The following is a 26395-nucleotide window of genomic DNA, read 5'->3' on the forward strand; positions in this document are numbered from 1 at the left end:
CCCTCTCTCTCTCTCTCCCTCTCTCTCTCCCTCTCTCTCTCCCTCTCTCTCTCCCTCTCTCTCTCCCTCTCTCTCTCCCTCTCTCTCTCCTCTCTCTCTCTCTCTCTCTCTCTCTCTCTCTCTCTCTCTCTCTCTCTCTCTCTCTCTCTCTCTCTCTCTCTCTCTCTCTCTCTCTCTCTCATTCTCTCTCTCTCTCTCATTCTCTCATTCTCTCTCTCATTCTCTCATTCTCTCTCTTTCATTCTCTCTCTCTCTCATTCTCTCATTCTCTCATTCTCTCTCTCATTCTCTCTCTCTCTCTTTCATTCTCTCTCTCTCACATTCTCTCTCATTATCTAATCCCCACCAAGCTTTATTGCAGACTAAAACTCTTGCAATAAAATAACAAATACAGTGGTATCTTGGTTTTCAAATACCCCTCATTTCAAATTTTTTTATTCTTGATTCAATTTTTGAATCAATTTCTTGAATCAATTGAATTCTTGCTCAATTTCTTCGCAAAATTCGACTTGGTATTCGAGGTTTGACTTGGTGCTCGAGTTTGTTGATACACGTATGGGCCGACCTAGCACATGGCGTGCTTCAGTTTACAAATGTCTCCTGCCTAGTGACAACCGCGCTTGAATTCTTTGTGAAGAGTTTCATCATTTTTTTACTTTCTTGGTTTCTGAACATAAAAGTGTTAAACATAGGGAAAACAAGTGTCTATATACAGAGTCTTAGTAAGACAAGCAAGCAGTGAGCCACAACCAGGTCTTAGTGGTATTCCTACAAAGATCTCTCTCTCTCTCTCTCTCTCTCTCTCTCTCTCTCTCGAGAGAGAGAGAGAGAGAGAGAGAGAGAGAGAGAGAGAGAGAGAGAGAGAGAGAGAGAGAGAGAGAGAGAGAGAGAGAGAGAGAGAGAGAGAAAATGAGAGAGAGAATGAGAGAGAGAATGAGAGAGAGAATGAGAGAGAGAATGAGAGAGAGAGAGAGAGAGAGAGAATGAGAATGAGAGAGAATGAGAGAGAGAGAGAGAGAGAGAATGAGAATGAGAGAGAATGAGAGAGAGAGAGAGAATGAGAATGAGAGAGAATGAGAATGAGAGAGAATGAGAATGAGAGAGAATGAGAATGAGAGAGAATGAGAATGAGAGAGAATGAGAATGAGAGAGAATGAGAATGAGAGAGAATGAGAATGAGAGAGAATGAGAATGAGAGAGAATGAGAATGAGAGAGAATGAGAATGAGAGAGAATGAGAGAGAATGAGAATGAGAGAGAATGAGAATGAGAGAGAATGAGAATGAGAGAGAATGAGAATGAGAGAGAATGAGAATGAGAGAGAATGAGAGAGAATGAGAGAGAATGAGAGAGAATGAGAATGAGAGAGAATGAGAATGAGAGAGAATGAGAATGAGAGAGAATGAGAATGAGAGAGAATGAGAATGAGAGAGAATGAGAATGAGAGAGAATGAGAATGAGAGAGAATGAGAATGAGAGAGAATGAGAATGAGAGAGAATGAGAATGAGAGAGAATGAGAATGAGAGAGAATGAGAGAGAGAGAGAGAGAGAGAGAGAGAGAGAGAGAGAGAGAGAGAGAGAGAGAGAGAGAGAGAGAGAGAGAGAGAGAGAGAAAGAGAAAGAGAATGAGAGAGAGAAAGAGAGAGAATGAGAGAGAGAGAGAGAGAATGAGAGAGAGAGAGAGAGAATGAGAGAGAGAGAGGGAGAATGAAAGTAATGAGAGTAATGAGAACATAAATATATATAAATGTATATAAAATATCTTGTATATATATAAATAAATAAATAAATATATAAATAAATAAAACTGTTAATAAACTAAATTTAGTATTTAATTTTGTGTGTTGTGACTTGAATATTATTCCATTAAAAAAAGAATAACATTCCACAAGGTGAACTTTTGCATGATTAAAGTCAGTAAATTAATACACATGGAACAGTGTCAAAAGAATGTGTAAGCATTTAAAGTCAAGGCAATTTTTTTTATTTTATCTACCAATATAATAACTGAATTCCCATAGTATACAATCATAAAGGAAATTCTTCATTTACAGCAAGAAGAGAGGAAAAAAGCAATGTTGTTGATACAGCAGCAGCAGCAGCAGCAGCAACAACAGCAGCAGCTGCAACAGCAGGTGCAAAAGCCGCTGCACTTACAAGAGTCATCAAATGACTACGAGGACGACTTCGAAGATATCGAGGCCGAAGAGTTAACCCCGAGTGTGGTGCAAGGACCCGGGATGCAGCCTTATTTCAGGAAGTCTCTCACTGATTCCCAGCTTGCCAACACCTCTCCAACAACCCAGTCCATTGTGCAAGTGTACGGCTCTTTCTCCTGTAGTTGCTGCTACCCCTGTCTCACTACACTTAGGCCTGTGTTGTGATGACAGACATCTCTTAATGCCTGCTAATATTTTTATATATATATATAATATTTATTTTATATATATATATATATATATATATATATGTCGTACCTAGTAGCCAGAACTCACTTTTTGGCCTACTATTCAAGGCCCGATTTGCCTAATAAGCCAAGTTTTCCTGAATTAATATATTTTTTCTAATTTTTTTCTTATGAAATGATAAATCTACCCATTTCATTATGTATGAGGTCAATTTTTTTTTATTGGAGTTAAAATTAACGCAGATATATGACCGAACCTAACCAACCCTACCTAACCTAACCTAACCTATCTTTATAGGTTAGGTTAGGTTAGGTTGCCGGAAAAGTTAGGTTAGGTTAGGTTAGGTAGGTTAGGTAGTCGAAAAAGCATTAATTCATGAAAACTTGGCTTATTAGGCAAATCGGGCCTTGCATAGTAGGCTGAGAAGTGTGTTCTGGCTACTAGGTACGACATATATATATATATATATATATATATATATATATATATATATATATATATATATATATATATATATATATATATATGTCGTACCTAGTAGCCAGAACGCACTTCTCAGCCTACTATGCAAGGCCCAATTTGCCTAATAAGCCAAGTTTTCATGAATTAATTGCTTTTCGACGATCTAACCTACCTAACCTTACCTAACCTAACTTTTTCGGCCACCTAACCTAACCTAAGCTATAAAGATAGGTTAGGTTAGGTTAGGTAGGGTTGGTTAGGTTCGGTCATATATCTACGTTAATTTTAACGCCAATAAAAAAAAATTGACCTCATACATAATGAAATGGGTAGCTTTATCATTTCGTAAGAAAAAAAATAGAGAAAATATATTAATTCAGGAAAACTTGGCTTATTAGGCAAATCGGGCCTTGCATAGTAGGCTGAGAAGTGCGTTCTGGCTACTAGGTACGACATATACATATATATATATATATATATATATATATATATATATATATATATATATATATATATATATATATATATATATATATATATATATATATATATATATATATATATAATGTCGTACCTAGTAGCCAGAACGCACTTTTTGGCCTACTTTGCAAGGCCCGATTTGCCTAATAAGCCAAGTTTTCCTGAATTAATCATTTTTCTCTAATTTTTCTCTTATGAAATGAAAAGCCACCCATTTCATAATGTATGAGGTCAATTTTTTTTTATTGGAGTTAAAATTAACGTAGATATATGACCGAACCTAACCAACCCTACCTAACCTAACCTAACCTATCTTTATAGGTTAGGTCAGGTTAGGTAGCCGAAAAAGTTAGGTTAGGTTAGGTTAGGTAGGTTAGGTAGTCGAAAAACAATTAATTCATGAAAAGTTGGCTTATTAGGCAAATTGGGCCTTGCATAGTAGGCTGAGAAGTGCGTTCTGGCTACTAGGTACGACATATATATATATATATATATATATCGTACCTAGTAGCCAGAACGCACTTCTCACCCTACTATGCAAGGCCTGATTTGCCTATTAAGCCAAGTTTTCATGAATTAATTGCATTTCGACAACCTAACCTACCTAACCTAACCAAACCTAACTTTTTTGGCTACCTAACCTAATCTAACCTATAAAGATTGGTTAGGTTAGGTTAGGTAGGGTTGGTTAGGTTCGGTCATATATCTACGTTAATTTTAACTCCAATAAAAAAAAATGACCTTATACATAATGAAATGGGTAGCTTTATTATTTCATAAGAAAAAAAATTAGAGAAAATACATTAATTCAGGAAAACTTGGCTTATTAGACAAATCGGGCCTTGCATAGTAGGCTGAGAAGTGCGTTCTGGCTACTAGGTACGACATACATATATATATATATATATATATATATATATATATATATATATATATATATATATATTATATATATATATATATATATATATATATATATATATATATATATATATATATTATATATATATATATATATATATATATATATATATATATATATATATATATATATATATACAGAGCACCACTTGATTTCCGAACCCCTTGGGGACGAGACCCGTCGGTTAACATGTAAGTTCGTATACGAGAAATAGAGGGGAAAAAATCAACTAGAAATGTAAAAAGAAATTTTTCCGAAAAATTTATGAAAAAAACTCTAGGGGAAAAAATCGTCAGGTTCATGGCGTAAATGCGACCGTGTTTTGTTTGTACTCATCAATAAGTGAAGTCCTGATCCGCTTTATAAAAGTCCTTAATTGTTCCTAACTGATTATTAAGACGTCTGGCAAACATCCTCTGGATGTTTCCTGCCAACCTGCAGGCACATCCTGCCTAAAATATACGATGATGTACTGTACATTTAAGAAACAAATCTGGGTCACAGGTCTGTGGAGTGTGGTTAGGCTTACGGAGTCAGCCGGTCCCTCCCCCACCACCAACACACCTCCCCCTCTCCCCCCACCACCGACACACCACCCCCCCCCCCCCACCCCAAACCCATACACACACACACACACACTCAAAGGTCACGTGGTTCACAGTTCACTTCAACACCCATATATCGCTTCCTGCCTGCCTGCCTCCTTCCCAGCCTGCTTCCTTCCCAGCCTGCCTCCTTCCCAGCCTGCCTCCTTCCCAGCCTGCCTGTCTGCCTCCTTCCCAGCCTGCCAGCCTGCTTCCTTCCCAGCCTGCTTCCTTCCCAGCCTGCCTCCTTCCCAGCCTGCCTCCTTCCCAGCCTGCCTCCTTCCCAGCCTGCCTCCTTCCCAGCCTGCCTCCCTCCCAGCCTGCCAGCCTGCCTCCTTCCCAGCCTGCCTCCTTCCCAGCCTGCCTGCCTGCCTCCCTCCCAGCCTGCCAGCCTGCCTCCTTCCCAGCCTGCCTCCTTCCCAGCCTGCCAGCCTGCTTCCTTCCCAGCCTGCCTGCCTGCCTGCCTCCTTCCCAGCCTGCCAGCCTGCTTCCTTCCCAGCCTGCCTCCTTCCCAGCCTGCCTCCTTCCCAGCCTGCCAGCCTGCCTGCCTGCCAGCCTGCTTCCTTTCCAGCCAGCCTGCCTCCCCCCCTGCCATCATGCTAACGGGTAGTGTGTGTTAGGCTTATCTTCGGGAATGAGCCGGTCTCACCCCCACCACCAACAAACCACCCGCCCCCCCTACATCCCATCTCTCAAGGTCACGCGGTTCAACCGCGTGACTACCACTCACTCCCTGCCTGCCTGCAAGCTAGCCTGCCTGCCTTCCTGCCTGTCTGCCTGCCTGTGCCTGCCTGCCTGCCTGTGCCTGCCAGTCTGCCTTTCCCTCCCTAATTCTCACTACTTCCATCCCTTCCTGCCTACCTCCTAGCATCTCTCCCTACCTCCCCCTCCCTCTTAGCATCTCTCCCTACCTCCTAACATCTCTCCCTACCTCCCCCTCCCTCCTAGCATCTCTCTCCCCCCCTCTCTCACTGATTCTCCCCCCCCCCTCATTCATACTGCCTCCCACCTCAGCTCCATCGTCCATCCACCCACCAGTCACCCATCACTGACGCAATGCGTGCATTTGGAGCCAACATGGTGCACAGATGTTTCTTGATTGTGCGGATATGTAAAACAAAAGCACAGAATGAACATTCCAGCCTTACGGCAATTCAAAATAATAGGAATAATAGGCCGTGAATCTGTGAAGTTACAGTGGGCAAACTGGACCATCGCCCACCCACCACCACAAGCCGGCGTGACGCTTGGTGGACCCCTTCCTACCCGAACAAAGTTCGGGTAGCATGACTCCCCAACCCCAATCGGGAAACTGGAAGTTTCGGATAACTAAAGTTCGGAAACCAAGTGGTGCTCTGTATATATATATATATTATATTATATTATATTATATTTTGGTAGCAGTCTTTCCTGCAGACATATATTATTAAATATGACCGAAAAAGTAAGATTAATAATTCTAACACGAATTTTCTCAATCTTTCGTACATTTCCTTTCACTGTTGGAGGTAAATCAAAAATCAATTCTCCAAAATTCATTTTTATTTCTAGTCTGACGCGACACGAGCGCGTTTTGTAAAACTAATTACATTTTCAAAGAATTAGTTTACAAATACACAACTGAATAGAACACAACTGAAAATTCGTGTTAGAATTATTAATCTTACTTTTTCGGTCATATTTAATATATATATATATATATATATATATATATATGCGAACAAGCCTGAATGGTCCCCAGGACAATATGCAACTGAAAACTCACACCCCAGAAGTGACTCGAACCCATACTCCCAGGTGCAACGCAACTGGTATGTACAAGACGCCTTAATCCACTTGACCATCACGACCGGACAAAATGAGGTGATAGCCGAGGCTATTTGAACCACCCCACCGCCGGCACTCGGATAGTAATCTTGGGCATAGCATTTTACCAAATCACCTCATTCTTTGGGGCACACGTGAGGAACACAAATGCGAACAAGCCTGAATGGTCCCCAGGACAATATGCAACTGAAAACTCACACCCCAGAAGTGACTCGAACCCATACTCCCAGGTGCAACGCAACTGGTATGTACAAGACGCCTTAATCCACTTGACCATCACGACCTGCACCTGGGAGTATGGGTTCGAGTCACTTCTGGGGTCATGCAGTCTCCGTGGTGTAGTGGTAAGACACTCGCCTGGCGTTCCGCGAGCGCTATGTCATGGGTTCGTATCCTGGCCGGGGAGGACTTACTGGGCGCAATTCCTTAACTGTAGCCTCTGTTTAACGCAACAGTAAAATGTGTACTTGGATGAAAAAACGATTCTTCGCGGCAGGGGATCGTATTCCAGGGACCGTAGGATTAAGGACTTGCCCGAAACGCTACGCGTACTAGTGGCTGTACAAGAATGTAACAACTCTTGTATATATCTCAAAAAAAAAAAAAAAAAAAAAAAAAGTGGATTAAGGCGTCTTGTACATACCAGTTGCGTTGCACCTGGGAGTATGGGTTCGAGTCACTTCTGGGGTGTGAGTTTTCAGTTATATATATATATATATATATATATATATATATATATATATATATATATATATATATATATATATATATATATATATATATATATATATATATATATATATATATATATATATATATATATATATATTGTATGTATATGTATGTATATGTATGTATATGTGTATGTATATGTGTATGTGTATGTGTATGTGTATGTATATGTGTATGTATATGTGTATGTATATGTGTATGTATATGTGTATGTATATGTGTATGTATATGTGTATGTATATGTGTATGTATATGTGTATGTATATGTGTATGTGTATGTGTATGTGTATGTGTATGTATATGTGTATGTATATGTGTATGTATATGTGTATGTATATGTGTATGTATAGGTGTATGTATATGTGTATGTATATGTGTATGTATATGTGTATGTATATGTGTATGTATATGTGTATGTATATGTATGTATATATATGTATATGTATGTATATGTATGTATATGTGTATATATATATATATATATATATATATATATATATATATATATATATATATATATATATATATATATATATATATATATATATATATATATATATATATATATATATATATATATCACACACACACACACACACCCACACACACACACAACAAATAAACAACAAATTGCAGGTAAAGGATAATATTCAGAGGTTGAAAATGGGAAATAGATTCACAGAAGATGAAAAGGAAATGTGTGAAACACTAAACGAAAAGTTCCAAAGTGTGTTTGTACAAAATGAAATCTTTAGGGAACCAGATACAATAAGAATTCCAGAGAACAACATAGAACACATAGAGGTGTCTAGAGACGAAGTGGAAAAAATGCTCAAGGAGCTTGGTAAGAACAAAGCAGCTGGCCCAGATGGCGTTTCACCATGGGTTCTGAGAGAATGTGCATCTGAGCTCAGCATTCCACTTCACCTGATCTTTCAGGCATCCCTGTGTACAGGAATCGTAGCAGACGGGTGGAAACAGGCTAACATAGTTCCAATCTACAAAAGTGGCAGCAGGGAAGACCCCCTCAATTATAGACCTGTATCATTGACAAGTGTAATAGTGAAAGTATTGGAAAAACTAATCAAAACTAAATGGGTAGAACACCTAGAGAGAAATGATATAATATCAGACAGACAGTATGGTTTTCGATCTGGAAGATCCTGTGTATCGAATTTACTCAGTTTCTATGATCGAGCCACAGAGATATTACAGGAAAGAGATGGTTGGGTTGACTGCATCTATCTGGACCTAAAAAAGGCTTTCGACAGAGTTCCACATAAGAGGTTGTTCTGGAAACTGGAAAATATTGGAGGGGTGACAGGTAAGCTTCTATCATGGATGAAAAATTTTCTGACTGATAGAAAAATGAGGGCAGTAATCAGAGGCAATGTATCAGAATGGAGAAATGTCACAAGTGGAGTACCACAGGGTTCAGTTCTTGCACCAGTGATGTTTATTGTGTACATAAATGATCTACCAGTTGGTATACAGAATTATATGAACATGTTTGCTGATGATGCTAAGATAATAGGAAGGATAAGAAATTTAGATGACTGTCATGCCCTTCAAAAAGACCTGGACAAAATAAGTATATGGAGCACCACTTGGCAAATGGAATTTAATGTTAATAAATGTCATGTTATGGAATGTGGAATAGGAGAACATAGACCCCACACAACCTATATATTATGTGAGAAATCTTTAAAGAATTCTGATAAAGAAAGAGATCTAGGAGTGGTTCTAGATAGAAAACTATCACCTGAGGACCACATAAAGAATATTGTGCAAGGAGCCTATGCTATGCTTTCTAACTTCAGAATTGCATTTAAATACATGGATGGCGATATACTAAAGAAATTGTTCATGACTTTTGTTAGGCCAAAGCTAGAATATGCAGCTGTTGTGTGGTGCCCATATCTTAAGAAGCACATCAACAAACTGGAAAAGGTGCAAAGACATGCTACTAAGTGGCTCCCAGAACTGAAGGGCAAGAGCTACGAGGAGAGGTTAGAAGCATTAAATATGCCAAAACTAGAAGACAGAAGAAAAAGAGGTGATATGATCACTACATACAAAATAGTAACAGGAATTGACAAAATCGACAGGGAAGACTTCCTGAGACCTGGAACTTCAAGAACAAGAGGTCATAGATTTAAACTAGCTAAACACAGATGCCGAAGAAATATAAGAAAATTCACCTTCGCAAATAGAGTGGTAGACGGTTGGAACAAGTTAAGTGAGAAGGTGGTGGAGGCCAAGACCGTCAGTAGTTTCAAAGCGTTATATGACAAAGAGTGCTGGGAAGACGGGACACCACGAGCGTAGCTCTCATCCTGTAACTACACTTAGGTAATTACACTTAGGTAATTACACACACATGGGGGCCTCGTAGCCTGGTGGATAGCGCGCAGGACTCGTAATTCTGTGGCGCGGGTTCGATTTCCGCACGAGGCAGAAACAAATGGGCAAAGTTTCTTTCACCCTAAGTGCCCCTGTTACCTAGCAGTAAATAGGTACCTGGGAGTTAGTCAGCTGTCACGGGCTGCTTCCTGGGGTGTGTGTGGTGAAAAAAAAAAAAAAAAAGTAGTTAGTAAACAGTTGATTGACAGTTGAGAGGCGGGCCGAAAGAGCAGAGCTCAACCCCCGCAAGCACAAATAAGTGAATACAAATAAGTGAATACACAGTATATATATATATACACACAATGGGGCCTCGACTTACAATGCTAATCTGTTCCCAGAGACAGATCGTAAGTCGAAATATCGTAAGTTGAAGTGATTTTTCCCATAAGAAATAAAAGGATTTGAATTAATCCGTTCCCCACCCTCCAAAATATTACCATACAAATACCTAATAAGTTGAGTAATACATAACCAATCTGATTTGACTTCTTTACAATTCCAATTGTGAACACAGTAGGCAAATGTAGTGTATGCATGCGATAAGTCACAATAATGTGACTGAAGTATGTTGACCAATCCACACTAGAAAATGAAGGGACGACGACGTTTCGGTCGAATGGACTTGAGAATGGTCCAGGACTGACCGAAACGTCGTCGTCCCTTCATTTTGCAGTGTGTGGATTGGTCAGTGTAGTGTATAAAATTACAGATAAAAGCATAAAAATGTGAAATCAAATTAATTTTATGTGGAGTGGAACAGTAATCAATAATGTTTATATTTTCCTACAGAAGCAACAATATGAACACTGCACAAAAGGAGGCACTTAAAAGGTAAATACTTTATATTGAAAGTAACTGATAAAAATACTGTAAATTTAAACTGCAGAATAACCAATTAAGAATGATGATTAAATGTTATAATTACTGCTGAACAGCTGTACTTTAAAGCTTCTAAATATTTGCTTTGATAATTTTAGATTAAAAGAGCTGCAAGAGAAAATGGTGGGTGGAGAGAAAACTCAGGACAACGAACTCAAAGCGAAGAGGAGCAAGCGAAAGAAGTATATGGAGAAGAGGATGAAGATCTTGACACAAGCACTGAAGAATGTGGATGACGAAGATGGGATTATGATTAAGGTGTACGACGACATTCACGAGGAGCTCAAAGCTAAGACTGAACTGGTGAAGCAACAGAAGAACAAGGTGAGGCAGACATTGTAACGCTACTCTGCAACCTCTGAGTGTACCTCAGAGATTGTAACTGAAGATAAGAGATGCCAAGGCAAAGCATTTTTATGATGGCTGGATGTTTTAGACAAAAAAGAATGGAATTAATATTTAGGAGGCTTCAGCAACAATAAAAATGTTTTAGGAGGCCAAGTGTAAATGCCTAGGAGGCTAGGTCGGATAAGATTTTTGTCTACATGGGAATCGGTATTTCATTATTTAACATTAGGAACAAAGCCAAGGTAAACATCTTGTTGAATTAAAAAATTCTTATAATTTTTCATAATGTTTTGAATACTGCAACATATATCATCAAATCTCAAATTTATAACAAATTATATGCCATTACAATTCATTCAAGCTTTAAGAATATATGAACAGTGAGAATAAACTATGAAAATGATTGAAAATGCAGGAATGAGCTGCTGCTATTAATTTTTAAAAACATAATTTAATACTATAGCAATAATCCCCTGTATGTACCCTGAGTTATTAATTGCCAATGCCTTTTCCTTGAGATTGAGGTCTCTAGCTTGTTGTATGAAATAAAGCTTCTGTATAAGGTGTGTCCTGGAGCCACCGGATATATCACCGAGTCTTACTGTCCCTAAGGATCATTATAGTTGCTCTATTCCTCAATTATTAAGTAAGGACGAGTAGTAAGAAGCTTGTGCCTTTACAGTGGAGGTAGTTCGTATTACCTTAGAGCAGGTATCTATGATGGAGTAGAGGGAAATGGAAGGCGACCCCAGGGATGGCATTCCAGGTCATGGTCATAACAAAATTCAATTTTGGGAACACAGTGTGGGTGTCGTGAATGCAAATATGAAGCATAAATCCAAGCAGTGACCCATAGCAGAACTAATGTTTGAGGGGAATGCCAGGAATAGCAAAAAGCATGTAAATAACTAAGACACTATAGGCACTGGGCTGATGACACTAGGTGAAAGAGGGTAGTGACCAGCTGTGACCTTAGGTGACCTATGCTACCATCTGGTGATGGTTAGGCACATCACAATCAGGGTATTTACCCCAATGCCAAACTCATTTGACTTATTTATCTACGAGTGCCTTATTTCCTTTAAGTAATCGTTTGTCTTGCCACATCCATTTTTTCTGTTTTCTGTGGGGAGCCCCTCCAGCTTCCCAAAGCTATACCAATGCTGATATGCATATATTAGACTGTGGTATCAGTCAGTTCGATTGAGTTCTAGCCTACCTGGGACCATGAGCCAGAACCTGACCCCCCTCAGAGAGGCAAGAGGAGCAATGGCCTAAAGAAACCCCATGTGGTTAGAAGCATTCTACGTCTGCCATCTACCGGGTTAGGCACCTAAAAAGGTTGGCGTCCCAAAACAGACTCCACCTGATTAAAATTTCTACCGTAAACCAAACTATCAAGCAGAACTCCACAATTTGAAAACAAGCATGACGTCGCAACCGCCACCACTGCCTGTGCAGCTTCCCCCTCCCTGAGAGGGGGGGGGGGGGGAAGGGGAAGCCCCAGACCCCTTGCACCAGCTACCCAACCCCAGTTTTGAGGCTGATGTGTTGCATGGAGGTCATTCGACTCTGACTCCTGTCTCTGAGCAGTGCTGTATCTTTCCGGTGTTGTTCTTCTGTGTGGTGGTGTGTAAGCCAGGAGTAATTCATGGAGTACTGGGGCTGCATGTGCCTAGTGCCACCTTCCCCAAGCTGCAAGTACTGCACTTCGAGTTGCCTTCCACAAATCGTTCGGGAACTACTTCCATAGGGATCTTTTGCTGCTCAGTGATTACCCACCCTTGGGGTCAGCTAGGGTTTTCATTTCCAGTTTGACATTGGGTAGGAAGTAGTATCATTGCTGATAGGGGCACAAGATTCTGTGCAGCTTGTCACCTATTACACGGCGGCCAGTTTTGTTCCTCCTGGAGACATTGTACTTTTCCGAGATATTTCTTTTCTTTTTGTTTGTTGCCTAGTGGGGGGTACTCACCTAGTTGTGCTTGTAGGGGTCGAGCTGTGGCTCTTTGGTCATGTCTCTCAACCATCAATCTACTGGTGTACAGATTCCTGAGCTTCTCAAGCTCCATCATATCTATTGGCTCCATCATTGGGTATTCCAGTTGTTGAGTTTTTTGAGGTCTTACATAATTATTTCTGAAATAATGAAGAAGTTCTAACCAACTGTGATTTATATTTGTCATATCTGTAGCATTTAAAATGCCATGATGAATTTTAATAATTTTCATATATAACAAAAAGTTTCTCTTGGCTTTGTTTCTAATGATAGTTTATATTTGTAACAATTTTGAAGTAGAAGTCACATTTCCAACATACTATATACACCAATTATAAACACTAGTAATTTACAGAATTTAAAGCCAGTGTCATTTGTCAAACTGAGCCTCTTACATATTTAAAATTGTCCAATAAATGGGCAACCCTAAAGTAGTTAAAATATTATTATAGTTACAGTAATAGTTGTTCTATATGGTTGCAGATCAGTACTCTGGAAAATGAAATAAGCGACCTGTCCTCAGAGTTTCAAGAAGAGAGAACCGACTACCTTGAGACTATACGAAAACAAGAGCAACACTTGAAGCTTCTTACCGCTATCCTGGAAAAGGTGAAAGATGCTGACATTTTGCCATATGTAATCTCCAGCTTACACTATGCTGCAAGTCATATTTGCATGACCTCGGCATCATTTCTTCCCATTCTTCTTTATTACTAGGCACTCATCGTGAGCAGTCAAACAACTCAATAAAGAGTATAGGAATGTCTGCCCTCACAGCACCTTCAAATTAATCTGGGGACTGTAGCCTCTGCTAGGACATGTGAAGCATTAGCCAACCTGACCTTTTGTCAGGTTACAAGATATTCATATGGCGTCACCTAGCTGGCTGTCTCAACAAAGTTTCATGTTTGAGTGACTTGCTTAGGCCAATAGTAAGCAACTAAGTAAGCAATAGTAATCACAGCAACTCCTTGCAAAATATCTTGAAATCACCTTGCACTTATTAGTTTCCATGCATAGAGTCTTGAAACATTACCATGACAATGGCACATTCTTCACTTCTGGAAGGTTCCAGTGCTGCTTGCCTTAGGTGGGATTCTTGCCCTCACATCCTGATTCTTTTCAGTCCCTTATGATTGAAATATCTTCAGTAACAAAATCTCATCCACACTGATTTTACCTATGTTTGTGTAGGTTTATTATATTGTCAGTAATATATAAACAAATGATAGGTCAGAGGAGTGAGAACAATTCTCATAAAAAATATGAGTTAAATTCTCATAATGTCCAAGTCATATGTTAGGCTTGTGTGGAATTATAACGCTATAAAGTGAGAAAATGAGTTCAAAGTTAATAGATAGTTAGAATAATAGTGGATAAATGACAAATGAAAACTTTTGTGGTTATTTAGTTGGCATTGCAGCATAGAATGATTTCTTAAAGACTATTAGTCATAGTCGATGGGTAGACTTTGGCTTGAATACAATTCTTCATTAATTTTTTATAAATTGCCTTTATGCATTCATTGTATTTTGTATATCTCATTTTCTGGGGGAGCCCCTTCAGATCCCCAGAGCTATCCGGGCTGATATGAATGTATTAGACTGTGGCATCAGTCAAGCAAATGGAGTTCTAGGCCTACCTGAGACCATGAGCCAGAACCTGGCCCCCTTAGAGAGGCATGAGGAGCAATGGCCTCTAGAAACCCCCATGTGGTTGGAAGCATTCTATGTCTGCCATTGACTGGGTCAGGCACCCAGAAAGGTAGGCACCCCAAAACAAACCCTATCTGGTTAAAATTTGCTACTGAAAGCCGAACTGTTGGACAGAACTCCCCAAACTAATAATGAGCAAGATGTCACAAACATCACCGCATGGTTGTCTGTGCAGCTCTTCCCTCCCTGGGAATGGGAAAGGGAAGCCCCCAGACCCCCGCACCAATTATCCATCCTTTAATTTTGAGGCTGATGTGAGACCTGGCGGTCATGTGACTCTGGCTCCAGACTATTTCCAGTGCTGTACTTTGTGGTGTGGTCCTGTTCTGTGGTGGTGTGCAAGCCAGGAGTAATTTCACAAGTACTCGGACTGCATGTGCCTAGAGTTACCTTCCCTAGGTGCCCTGTAAGTACTGCCCTTGTGGCTTGGGGTTATCTTCTACAAATCGCTTGGGGTATACCTCCGTGGGGTCTTTTGCTGCTTGGTGATTGCCTACTTTTGGAGTCAGCTGGGGTGTTTCATGCATCACTGTTTGTCTCCTGGTAGGTGGTAGTTTCATCACTGGTAGAGGTGCAAGGTACTGTGCAGCTAGTTTTCACCATAATATAGCGGCCGGTTCTGTTCTGCCTGGGTCGTTGTCCTCTTGCGGGGTTTTTATTTTATTTTTGTTGTTCTGTCTGGTGGGGGTCTGCCCCTTGGTGTTGATACCTCTTATATATATTTTGGTGGTCCTCCACTAGGTCCCTGTGAATGTAAACGTCTTGGGGGTTCAGCTATTAGTAGTTCACTTGGTAGTTTTGGGCACCGGTTAGCAGTACCTTGCCTGGGCTTCTCCTAGCAGCATGTCTAAGGCCCCTAGAAAACCCCATTGGGGCTCAGTGGTCTGATGGATGTGTTCCCGATGGATGGGCTGTGGTGGGTATGTGGGCCTTCGGGCCGCTCCAAGCGACAGCCTAGTGGACCAAACTCACAAGTCGAGCCTGGCCTCGGGCCGGGCTTGGGGAGTAGAAGAACTCCCAGAACCCCATCAACCAGGTAACCAGGTATTTCCTGGGGTCCCCACCTCGCTTCGTGCGAGTTTGAAGGTTGCTCTGTCCCCTTGTCTCAGGGTGACAATCATCAGTTGTGCCTCCGTCATGCTGCCTGATGGGCCGGTGACACCTTCGAACCAGAGTCCTGTGAGTGGTGTTCCTTGCATGTACTCCAGTTCACCCAATCCACTGATCTTAATATTCGGGTGCAGGTGGCTTCGGCGTTGCATGAGCGTTTTAGGGTGCCGCAGCACACTAGGTTGGATGCTTACCCGAATGTCCCGAGACTGCCCTGTTTTGGTTATAGGGACCTAGACTTGGGGGTGTTAGTCACCTCGACTTTGGTTTTGTTTGCGCCCCCTTGTCCTTTCCTTGCTGTGGTTCGTCCTGATCCTTCCACCCCTGCACCCGGCTCCAAAGCGTCTGAGGGTTTTGGAGTCGGGGCAGGGTTTAGTTGGTGTTGAGACTAGCAGTATCGTGGGATGCCCTTTCTGGTGTGGTGACAGAGGCATTCGAGCCTGTTCCTCCTGCAGGTGCTTCTGGGTCTGACCAGTGGGTCCCCTTCGTTACAGTTCTGCTAGTGGCTTCTGCCTTTTCTTTTGAGGCGGAGGATTTGGAGGACGACTCGGGCCCCAGGTCCAGGTGTGGAGGTTCCCATGGTGGGGGAAGAGGCTGACTTGGGGGGCTTGGGCCCCATTTGACCCCGATTGGGTTTTAGTACCCTCTGAGTGGGACTTGTTGTTGCACGGGGTGGAGTTTTCTTATTCCCCCTCCCTGTACGAGTTTGATATGGAGTCAGATCCTCCCCGGGTTCGGTTCCGGGTTTTCTTGGGTACTTCGGTCCCGTTCTGGAGGCGTTCGGCCTCCTGCATCCCGCCGCATGAGGTGCGGGAGGCCATTGCAGCTTACCTGCTGTGCGACTCGGATTATGCCTTGATAATGGATCCTGCCTTTTTTTAATTCAGTTCTTTTTTAACTTACTGGGTGTGTTACGAGGTTCTGGATTCGTCCTGGTTGGCAGACTATCCTGTCGTTTTGTTGGGGGCATGGCATACGTTCTGTCATACTTGAGTGGTGAGAGGCTCTTATGGTTGTTCAGGTTTAACTGGGGGACGAATTTGAATGCCTCAATGGGTGTTTGTTTGCCCCTGCCTTTCCTCGGAATGTCGGCCTGGTGCAGCTTTACTTGTACGTACCCTCTCTCTCGGCGTCCCTGGTAACTGAGGACTTGCACGCCCATGGCCATTTGGTTTCAGTGCTCCGTTTCTTTTCCCTGCTCGAACTGTCTTTGGACTGGCTAGAGGAGGATGTGGAGACGCTGTGTGCCGATCCTGGGTTTGGTGCACTGGCCTCGGCGTTGAGAGCGTCTGCTTCACTGTTGAAGCTGTTTGCACTGATCCTGTGGGAGACGGTGTGTCTGTTCTTTGCTCTTCGTCTCGTGTGCCGTCAGGCGCTGTGCACTCAATCCTTGGAATCTGCTTGGGCCCTGGCTCTTAAGTTTTCTACGCCTTTTTGTCCTTTGCTGTTTGCCGAGTCTGTGGTGGTGCGGTATTTACAGGTCGTTTCTTCTAGTTGTCGTCCCGAGTCAGATTTGTTGGTTCTCAATAAATTCCAGATCCGCCTTGGGTTGGCGCTCCTCAACTCAATTTCGAGTTGAGGAGTGAGTGGTGACCGCCTCCTGGGTAAGTCCCTCTTGTTTTATCTTTGGTTAAGTATCTCCGGGGAGCCGAAGGGACTCCCCTCAGAAAAGCAGCGTTAAATGTAATGAAACGCCATTTTCTGGGCGAGACTCGGAGGCTCCCAGCAGTTTTTCGCAGTTTTTGACATCCAGCCTCTGAACTAAAGTGTGGATAGTTGGTGCATTGTTCAGGGGCCTCTCCTTTTCCCTTCCCAGGGAGGGGGTAGTTACGCAGACAGTGGCGCGGTGACAGTTGTGACGTCATGCTCGTTTGCTCGTTTTTAGTTTGAGGGAGTTCTGGTTGATACCTGGTTGATACCTGGTTGATGGGGTTCTGGGAGTTCTTCTACTCCCCAAGCCCGGCCCGAGGCCAGGCTCGACTTGTGAGAGTTTGGTCCACCAGGCTGTTGCTTGGAGCGGCCCGCAGGCCCACATACCCACCACAGCCCGGTTGGTCCGGCACTCCTTGGAGGAATAAATCTAGTTTCCTCTTGAAAATGTCCACGGTTGTTCCGGCAATATTTCTGTCCAACAGTTCGGCTTTCAGTAGCAAATTTTAGCAAGATAGGGTTTGTTTTGGGGCGCCTACCTTTCTGGGTGCCAGACGATGGCAGACATAGACTGCTTCCAACCACATGGGGATTTCTATAGGCTATTGTTCCTCGTGCCTCTCTGAGGGGTGCCAGGTTCTGGCTTGTGGTCCCCCAGTAGGCCTAGAACTACTACATTCACTTGACTGATGCCACAGTCTAATACATTCATATCAGCCCAGATAGTTCCGGGAAGCCTCCAGGTCTCACCCAGAAAATGACGTTTCATTACATTTAACGCTGGTTTTCTTCTGTAACATTGTCTTGTCTTCCTGCTGCTTTCACCCTTGTCTTTCTTTCCCTGCATTTTCTGCCACCTCCTCATCCTTGTCCCTTGTCAACACAGAGTAGTTTACCACACTTCTCCTCTGCAGGTGCAACCCACCATCAGAAGAGACTGCAACTATAGTAACATAGATGCAATCAAGAAGGAGGCAGTGTGGGAGGATGAATACCAACGCTGGCGGATGCCTGAGCTCATGCTAGTCAAGACCAAGCTGCCTCCTGCTGGTATGTGTGTCCCCCAGCTTCCCACAATTATCTATCCCAACCCCCCCATCTCCCTCAATTTCTTCCCACCATACTAACAACAAAGCAATCTCCTTAAAAAAATGTGTATTCCATGGCCTCTTGCAAAGCCTATTGCGGCCTTGAAGCAAATTTCTTCAATGCGAAGTCTTTACGAAGAACTTGCCTCAAACACTTAACGTAATTTTTTTAGTTCTTGACTTTTAAAATGCACATAATTTTCCTACTATCTTACAAATCTGAAATGTGTGATTTTTTGAACTTTTCGTAAGTAATATGAAAGGTTGCTTTCATCATCTATGAAGACAGGTAGTTTTGTACCAATGATTGGTATTAAAAAGTCTTATGGAATTGATGGAAATGGCAGCATTATGCAGTCTTATGGGCAAGGTAGTCAATGTCATTAATGAGAATGATAACCTACACCATTGAAGGGAAAGGTATCCTTATATAATTGTTGGGAAAAAACAATGTTGAATGTAATGAAACTCTATTTTCTGGGCGAGCCCTGGAGGCTTCCTGAAGCTACCCGAACAGATATAGGTCCCGTATTCGAGCCCGGGCGCCAGCGAGAAACAATGGGCAGAGTTTCTTTCACCCTATGCCCCTGTTACCTAGCAGTAAAATAGGTACCTGGGTGTTGGTCAGCTGTCACGGGCTGCTTCCTGGGGGTGGAGGCCTGGTTGAGGACCGGGCCGCGGGGACACTAAAAAGCCCCGAAATCATCTCAAGATAGAAGATATGTGCTATATTAGTTTGGGGTCATCAGTCACATGAGTTCTTATGCCTACCGGGAACCACGAGCCAGAACCTGGTCCCCCTCAGATATGCAGGGGAGCAATTGCCTATAAGCACTTTACATTTAAAGTATGTCATAATTGCCATCGACCGGGAGAAAGACCCAGAAAGGTAGGCAAATCAAAACAAACCACAGTCTGGTTAACATGTGCAATCTACATCCAAAAAGATAAAAAATAACTCCCTTAGAAAGAAAACCAAACAAGCAACCTTTCATGCGACTAGCACTTCTGCTCGTTATTGGTATTCTCCCCCTCCCCCTGTATGGAAGGTAGGGGAGCCAGTTCACTGGAGCCAGCAGCCCACCACTTCAGTTCTTAAACGATGAAAAAAAACACTGACTGGAGGGAAAAATCCCGGGTTCGGACACTGAGCAAGCAGTACCTGGAACCAAAGTTGGGCCGGCCACCATGGACCCAAGGGACTCACCCTCCCTTGATAAGATTCCAAGCGAGCTTGGACTCAAAGCAACAGAGGGACTGTGGGAAAGAGGTACAGGAACCCCCATCTTCACCAGTCTTGCCGAAAAGCATCTACTGCGATGGCCTCAGAGTTGGGAAACGGAGCCACATAATGGGAGACACCGAGACCATGCCGAGGCAAAGCGGTCCACCTCCTGGTGCCCATACGTCCGGCAAAGCCAAAGGAAGGAGGCAGCGTCGACCTGCCACTCCGAGGAAAAAGGAATGTTGCGTGACAAGCCATCCACCAGAACATTGGACACTCCCTAAACATGAACATCGCGGATACCTAAAACCTTGATAACTCGGCAGAAGCTCTACCCAAAGCTCACCAGGCCCAAAGAGCCATAATGGTCGAGACAATGAACCACGGGAAAGCAGTCCGAATGGAGCAAGGAAGCTGAATCCAGCGCAGCGCCTGCCACACCGTTACAAACTCTCACACCGTGCTGTGAGCCCGACGTAACAACAGGCCCCAACGACCAAGGCCGGAATGGTGAGCACTGGTCTCAAAACATCATCCAAGAGACAAGAAAGCCATGAAAACATCGAGCGAGTGAAGAGAGGAGCCATGGCACTGAACCCCGAAAAACTCAGAGGAAGCAGGTGACGCAGCAACTGATGCAAGGACACCGGGAAACAAACCCAGCGATCGCGAGATCGGCGAAAGAGGCTGCCCTGAATAACCAAAACAGCCTCTGAAGCCAAACCCTGCCAAGTGGAGAAACCACAAGAGCAAAGTCAGGTTCCCGGACAGATGCTCGAGCAACCTCCGAATGACCCGGGTCCCTCTCAGAAACAGCCAAAGGTGCCGGAGCAAAGCTGCGGGAGGGAGAGAAAGGGATGCAGTTCGAGAATCCCATATGAGGCCCAGTCAAGTCCGGATCTGGGACAGAACCAACTGGAACTTACGCCAATTTACCAAGAACCTGAACCCAGCATGCTGGGAAAGAACCAGTTCTCTGGCTTGTTCTTTTGTCATGGTGGATGACTGTCTTACTGCTTTTGTTGTCTCCTGTTCAGCTTGAACAGAATTCAGAATTCGTACAATCTTAGCTTTTAGATAGTAGTATACTGACTAGTAAGTAATTAATTTAAAATAAATGACGCTAAAGCACAAACCGAAAAATTCCTAGGCCTAGCATAGCACACATACGTACTATATTAGACCCCAGGTATTGTGTAATAGGCCTAGAGAGGTTAGGATAGGTTAGTTTCTTTAGTTTGTTTAAGCAACACAAGTAAAAAATAGTTTTCCAGTTTGTCTAACTCAATAGTTAGATTTTTGGCTGCTCCCCCCATGGTTCCGTGTCCTGATTGTGAGGGGTTGCCAAAGCCAAATTCCATGACTCTTTGGGGCTGGTCGCTTTGGTCCATGGCTCTTTGGGGCTGGTCACTTTGGGTTGAGATTCTGCTGAGTTATTGGGGTTGAACTCTCTGAGTGGTCCACATTCAGAGCGTGTCCATCGCTCTGGCAGCTGGCCTGTCTCGGTTCATTCCTCCTTCCACTGAGTGGCCGGTTTACGCCACTTGCTTCCTTTGGCATTGTCGGGCGTATATCCGCCCAGAGGTGGACCTCTTCGCAGGCTCTGCATCTCCCGTTGTCTGTGGCGTCGATCCCTGACTGCGAGGGTGTCGTGGGAGATGTTTCATCTGGACTGGTCGAGGTGGGGGTTTCTGTACCTCTTCCCTCCGGTCCAGCTGTTGTTCCAGGTTCTGGGTTACTTAAAATGTTTTCATAGGAGGGTTCTTATTCTGGCTCCATGGTGGCTGGCCCGGCCTTGGTTTCATGTGCTGTTTGCTCAGTGTCCGAACCCGGACGTCTCTCAACGGCTCCGCCTCTACTGGCAGATCGGGCCAGTGAGACACCTTGCTGGTTTCCTTTACTGCTCCACACTTCGTGTCTGTTCTTTCTGATGCAGGGTGTGTCACCATTTCTATGGCTTCTTGGATAGTGTCCCACTTGCAGTCTTCCAGGCGACATAGTATGACATCTCTTGCCCTGTCAGTTCCTTTATCTTAGGGAATTTTTGTTGATCTTGGAGCGGGTTTTTTGTCCTTTCTCTCTCTCGGCTCTTTCTGGACCGGCATCTCATGCTGTATACTGTCGCTTCTTATCGTGTGGCATTGGTGGAGCCGCTCCACCTTTCGTTCGGGGGTGGATGTTACTTCTGCTCCGTTCCGCAAGCTTTCATGTGTGTTTTTTCATCTCTGTACTACACATGCACCGCCTGCACCTTCCTGGGCTTTGGTCCAGGTTCTTTCCTTTTGTAATGTACGATTAGTTACGTTGCTGGGTAGATTAGATATGCAGTGTTTAGTGAGTTTCATATTTATTTAGTAGTCCTGGATACAGCAGTGTCGTAGACATTGAGATGGAGCTTGGAGCAGAGCAGAAAGCTGAGTGTGGCTGGAGTCGCGGAGCTCTATGTGGGAGAGCGTTGTAGCTGGATGCGGTCCTAATCTGCTGTCTGTTCTGTGTCGAAGCTGTAGCGTCTTGGAGACGATTAGAACTGCCTACGCCGAGTGCTACATTCTTGAATGTGGAAATTGTACTGTTGTCTATTCTCATATCGCTTCCTTATATTTGCTGACTACTCCTCAGCTTTCTCTACTAGGATAGGAGGATGTGAGAACTGTTACCTGTAATTAGGGATAGGATTATAGCTTGTGTAGTTAGTGCTAATTAGTTATGCCACTGAGATAATAAGATAATGGAGCGAGTATAAGGATTACTCACTACACTTTCTGTTCTTCACCTCAGTTTGTGGTGGCTCCTTTGGTTCATGACTGCTTTTGAAAAGCCTTGTTTTTGTTGGCTTTGGCCTTTGGGGGGTCAGGTTGGAGAACTTCATGCTCTTCTCCGGCAACGGGGGTTTGTTTCGTTTGGTCGTGATGGTCGTTTTGTTCATTTGCAGCTGGCTCCTTCTTTTCTGGCAAAAAATGAGAAGGCGGGCTTGTTGGGGCTCACCTAGAAACTGGTGTTTCATTACATTCAACACTGGTTTTTTCATATGTTGTGTTTCAATTCCATAGTTAAGTAAACTTAAAGAAGACCAGGATGGTGCACTGCTATAGTGCTTCATGAGCTTTGTAGTTATTAATGTATTACACTCACATTAATGAGGTTCCTCAGGAGTGTACATAAGACACATGCTGCTTCTGTAACTTGTTATCTTATAGGAGTATGTTGTTTGTATACTTACATGCCCATCTAGGTACACAATAAGTGTAGTATCTCTCTAAACCACTGTATATGGCTGGCGATTGACTCTGGTACTGATCGAACACTTGCCAATATACTTTCCTTATACTGTACTTATCTTTCCAGTATACAGTACTTATCTCTGATAGGTATACAGCCAGGATCCATTGTTTTGACTTGATACTGTCCATGGTCAGGATACACCAAGCATTTATGCATCCATTTACGAAACATATACATCTTTCTTTAACCATGGTTGTTTTGTTTACATTTATTAAATAGTTTGCAAGTTTTGAAACTCCACAAACAAAGGTTATTATTGTTATTTTGTTATTAACAACCTCATATTACTTCAAAGCTCAATTTAATTTAATAAATGTAACTAAAGCTGTCATGATTAAGGAAAGATGTACAGGTTTTGTAAATAGATGTATAAATGCTTGATGAAACCTGGCCCTAGGCTGAACGAGCCCTTCATCATGGTCGCATTTATATGTGCGAGTGTAATGTTTACCAGTCAGTGTTATGACTATATCATCAGCTGTTCAGTCGGTGCAGTGGTAGATGTTTTATATACCAGGGTTACACACAGCATGTTATAACCACATGGTGTTTTGCTGTATACTAGTTTCCCACAATGTTTTTTTTTTGTATACTGTACTAAATTCTCAAGATGTCTTGTTGTATACTAAGTTCCTATGGTGCACTCATTTATACTCTGTTCCAATGGTGTCCTATAAGATACTAACAGCTCACATTATCATATAGCATACTAAGTTTACAGTGTAATTTTGCAGACTTAGTTCCCACTGTGACATATAGCATATTAATTTAATACAATATTATATTGCCTACTATGTTTCCCAGTATCATATAGCCTTCTATGTTCCTTCAATATCTTAGAGCCTACTGTGTTCCCCCAGCATCATATAGCCTACCATGTTTCCCAGTATCATATAGCCTACCATGTTTCCCAGTATCATATAGCCTACCATGTTTCCCAGTATCATATAGTCTACTCTATTCCCCACGGTAGTCACAGTTGTGCTCCACGTGTCTAAATGTTCCATGTTGCATCGTGATTATCATGCTATTGCAGAAACACACCCTAGCCATTTTTGGATAAATGTATATAAAATAAATTTTTTTGCTTGAACAAAATTAAAATAAATGGAGGTAGGTTGGTGGCAGGCATGGCAGGGAGCTGCTAACAGCAGTTAAGGCCCACAACACTCGTATGGACTATGCTGATACTTGCCTGCACGGAAACTCCACTACCCCAGTAGCCTATGCAATATTTTCCTTAAAATAGTGTGACAGCACACAAGTAATAAAGTAATAACCAAGAATTTAAAAAAGGATAATTTTATATATATATATATATATATATATATATATATATATATATATATATATATATATATATATATATATATATATATATATATATATATATATATATATATAAAAATATGTGTGTGTGTGTGTGTGTGTATATCACGAAAATAAACACGTGATTAAGAATGTGACAATGTCAGACCACGGAGGAAAAATGAAACAGGAATTTCCTTAAGTACTTTCGTATATTAAATATATCTTCAGAAGGTCTTCAGAAGACCTTCTGAAGATGTATTTAATATACGAAAGTACTTAAGGAAATTCCTGTTTCATTTTTCCTCCGTGGTCTGACATTGTCATATATATATATATATATATATATATATATATATATATATATATATATATATATATATATATATATATATATATATATATATATATATATATATATATATATATATATATATATATATATATATATATATATATATATATATATATATATATATATATATATATATATATATATATATATATATATATATATATATATATATATATATATATATATATATATATATATATATATATATATATATATATATATATATATATATATATATATATATATATATATATATATATATATATATATGTCGTACCTAGTAGCCAGAACTCACTTATCAGCCTACTATGCAAGGCCCAATTTGCCTAATAAGCCAAGTTTTCATGAATTAATTGTTTTTCGACTACCTAACCTACCTAACCTAACCTAACCTAACTTTTTCGGCTACCTAACCTAACCTAACCTATAAAGATAGGTTAGGTTAGGTTAGGTAGGGTTGGTTAGGTTCGGTCATATATCTGCGTTAATTTTAACTCCAATAAAAAAAAATTGACCTCATACATAATGAAATGGGTAGCTTTATCATTTCATAAGAAAAAAAATAGAGAAAATATATTAATTCATGAAAACTTGGCTTATTAGGCAAATCGGGCCTTGCATAGTAGGCTGAGAAGTGCGTTCTGGCTACTAGGTACGACATATATATATATATATATATATATATATATATATATATATATATATATATATATATATATATGTCGTACCTAGTAGCCAGAATGCACTTCTGGGCCTACTATGCAAGGCCCGTTTTGCCTAATAAGCCAAGTTTTCCTGAATTATTATATTTTCTCTAATTTTTTTCTTATGAAATGATAAAGCTACCCGTTTCATTATGTATGAGGTAATTTTTTTTTATTGGAGTTAAAATTAACGTAGATATATGACCGAACCTAACCAACCCTACCTAACCTAACCTAACCTATCTCTGTAGGTTAGGTTCGGTTAGGTAGCCGAAAACGTTAGGTTAGGTTAGGTTAGGTAGGTTAGGTAGTGGAAAAACAATTAATTCATGAAAACTTGGCTTATTAGGCAAATTGGGCCTTGCATAGTAGGCTGAGAAGTGCGTTCTGGCTACTAGGTACGACATATATATATATATATATATATATATATATATATATATATATATGTCGTACCTAGTAGCCAGAACTCACTTCTGAGCCTACTATGCAAGGCCCAATTTGCCTAATAAGCCAAGTTTTCATGAATTAATTGCTTTTCGACTACCTAACCTACCTAACCTAACCTAACCTAACTTTTTCGGCTACCTAACCTAACCTAACCTATAAAGATAGGTTAGGTTAGGTTAGGTAGGGTTGGTTAGGTTCGGTCATATATCTACGTTAATTTTAACTCCAATAAAAAAAAATTGACCTCTTACATAATGAAATGGGTTGCTTTATCATTTCATAAGAAACAATTTAGAGAAAATATATTAATTCATGAAAACTTGGCTTATTAGGCAAATCGGGCCTTGCATTGTAGGCTGAAAAGTGAGTTCTGGCTACTAGGTACGACATATATATATATATATATATATATATATATATATATATGTCGTACCTAGTAGCCAGAACTCACTTCTCAGCCT

General features: G+C 41.5%; 1 protein-coding gene across 1 annotated transcript in view; it reads left to right on the forward strand.

Annotated features, from left to right (window-relative positions):
• LOC123766700 (osmotic avoidance abnormal protein 3) overlaps positions 1-26395 on the forward strand; it is a gene marked incomplete in the record, with an annotated part of 181017 nt that overhangs the window by 72762 nt on the left and 81860 nt on the right. The window contains 5 exon segments of the mRNA XM_069307699.1: positions 2055-2320; positions 10611-10652; positions 10799-11024; positions 13531-13656; positions 18437-18572. Coding sequence (XP_069163800.1) covers positions 2055-2320; positions 10611-10652; positions 10799-11024; positions 13531-13656; positions 18437-18572 — 796 coding nt within the window.

The sequence above is a fragment of the Procambarus clarkii genome, chromosome 60 (genome assembly GCF_040958095.1).
Source record: "Procambarus clarkii isolate CNS0578487 chromosome 60, FALCON_Pclarkii_2.0, whole genome shotgun sequence".
Classification (NCBI taxonomy): domain Eukaryota; kingdom Metazoa; phylum Arthropoda; class Malacostraca; order Decapoda; family Cambaridae; genus Procambarus; species Procambarus clarkii.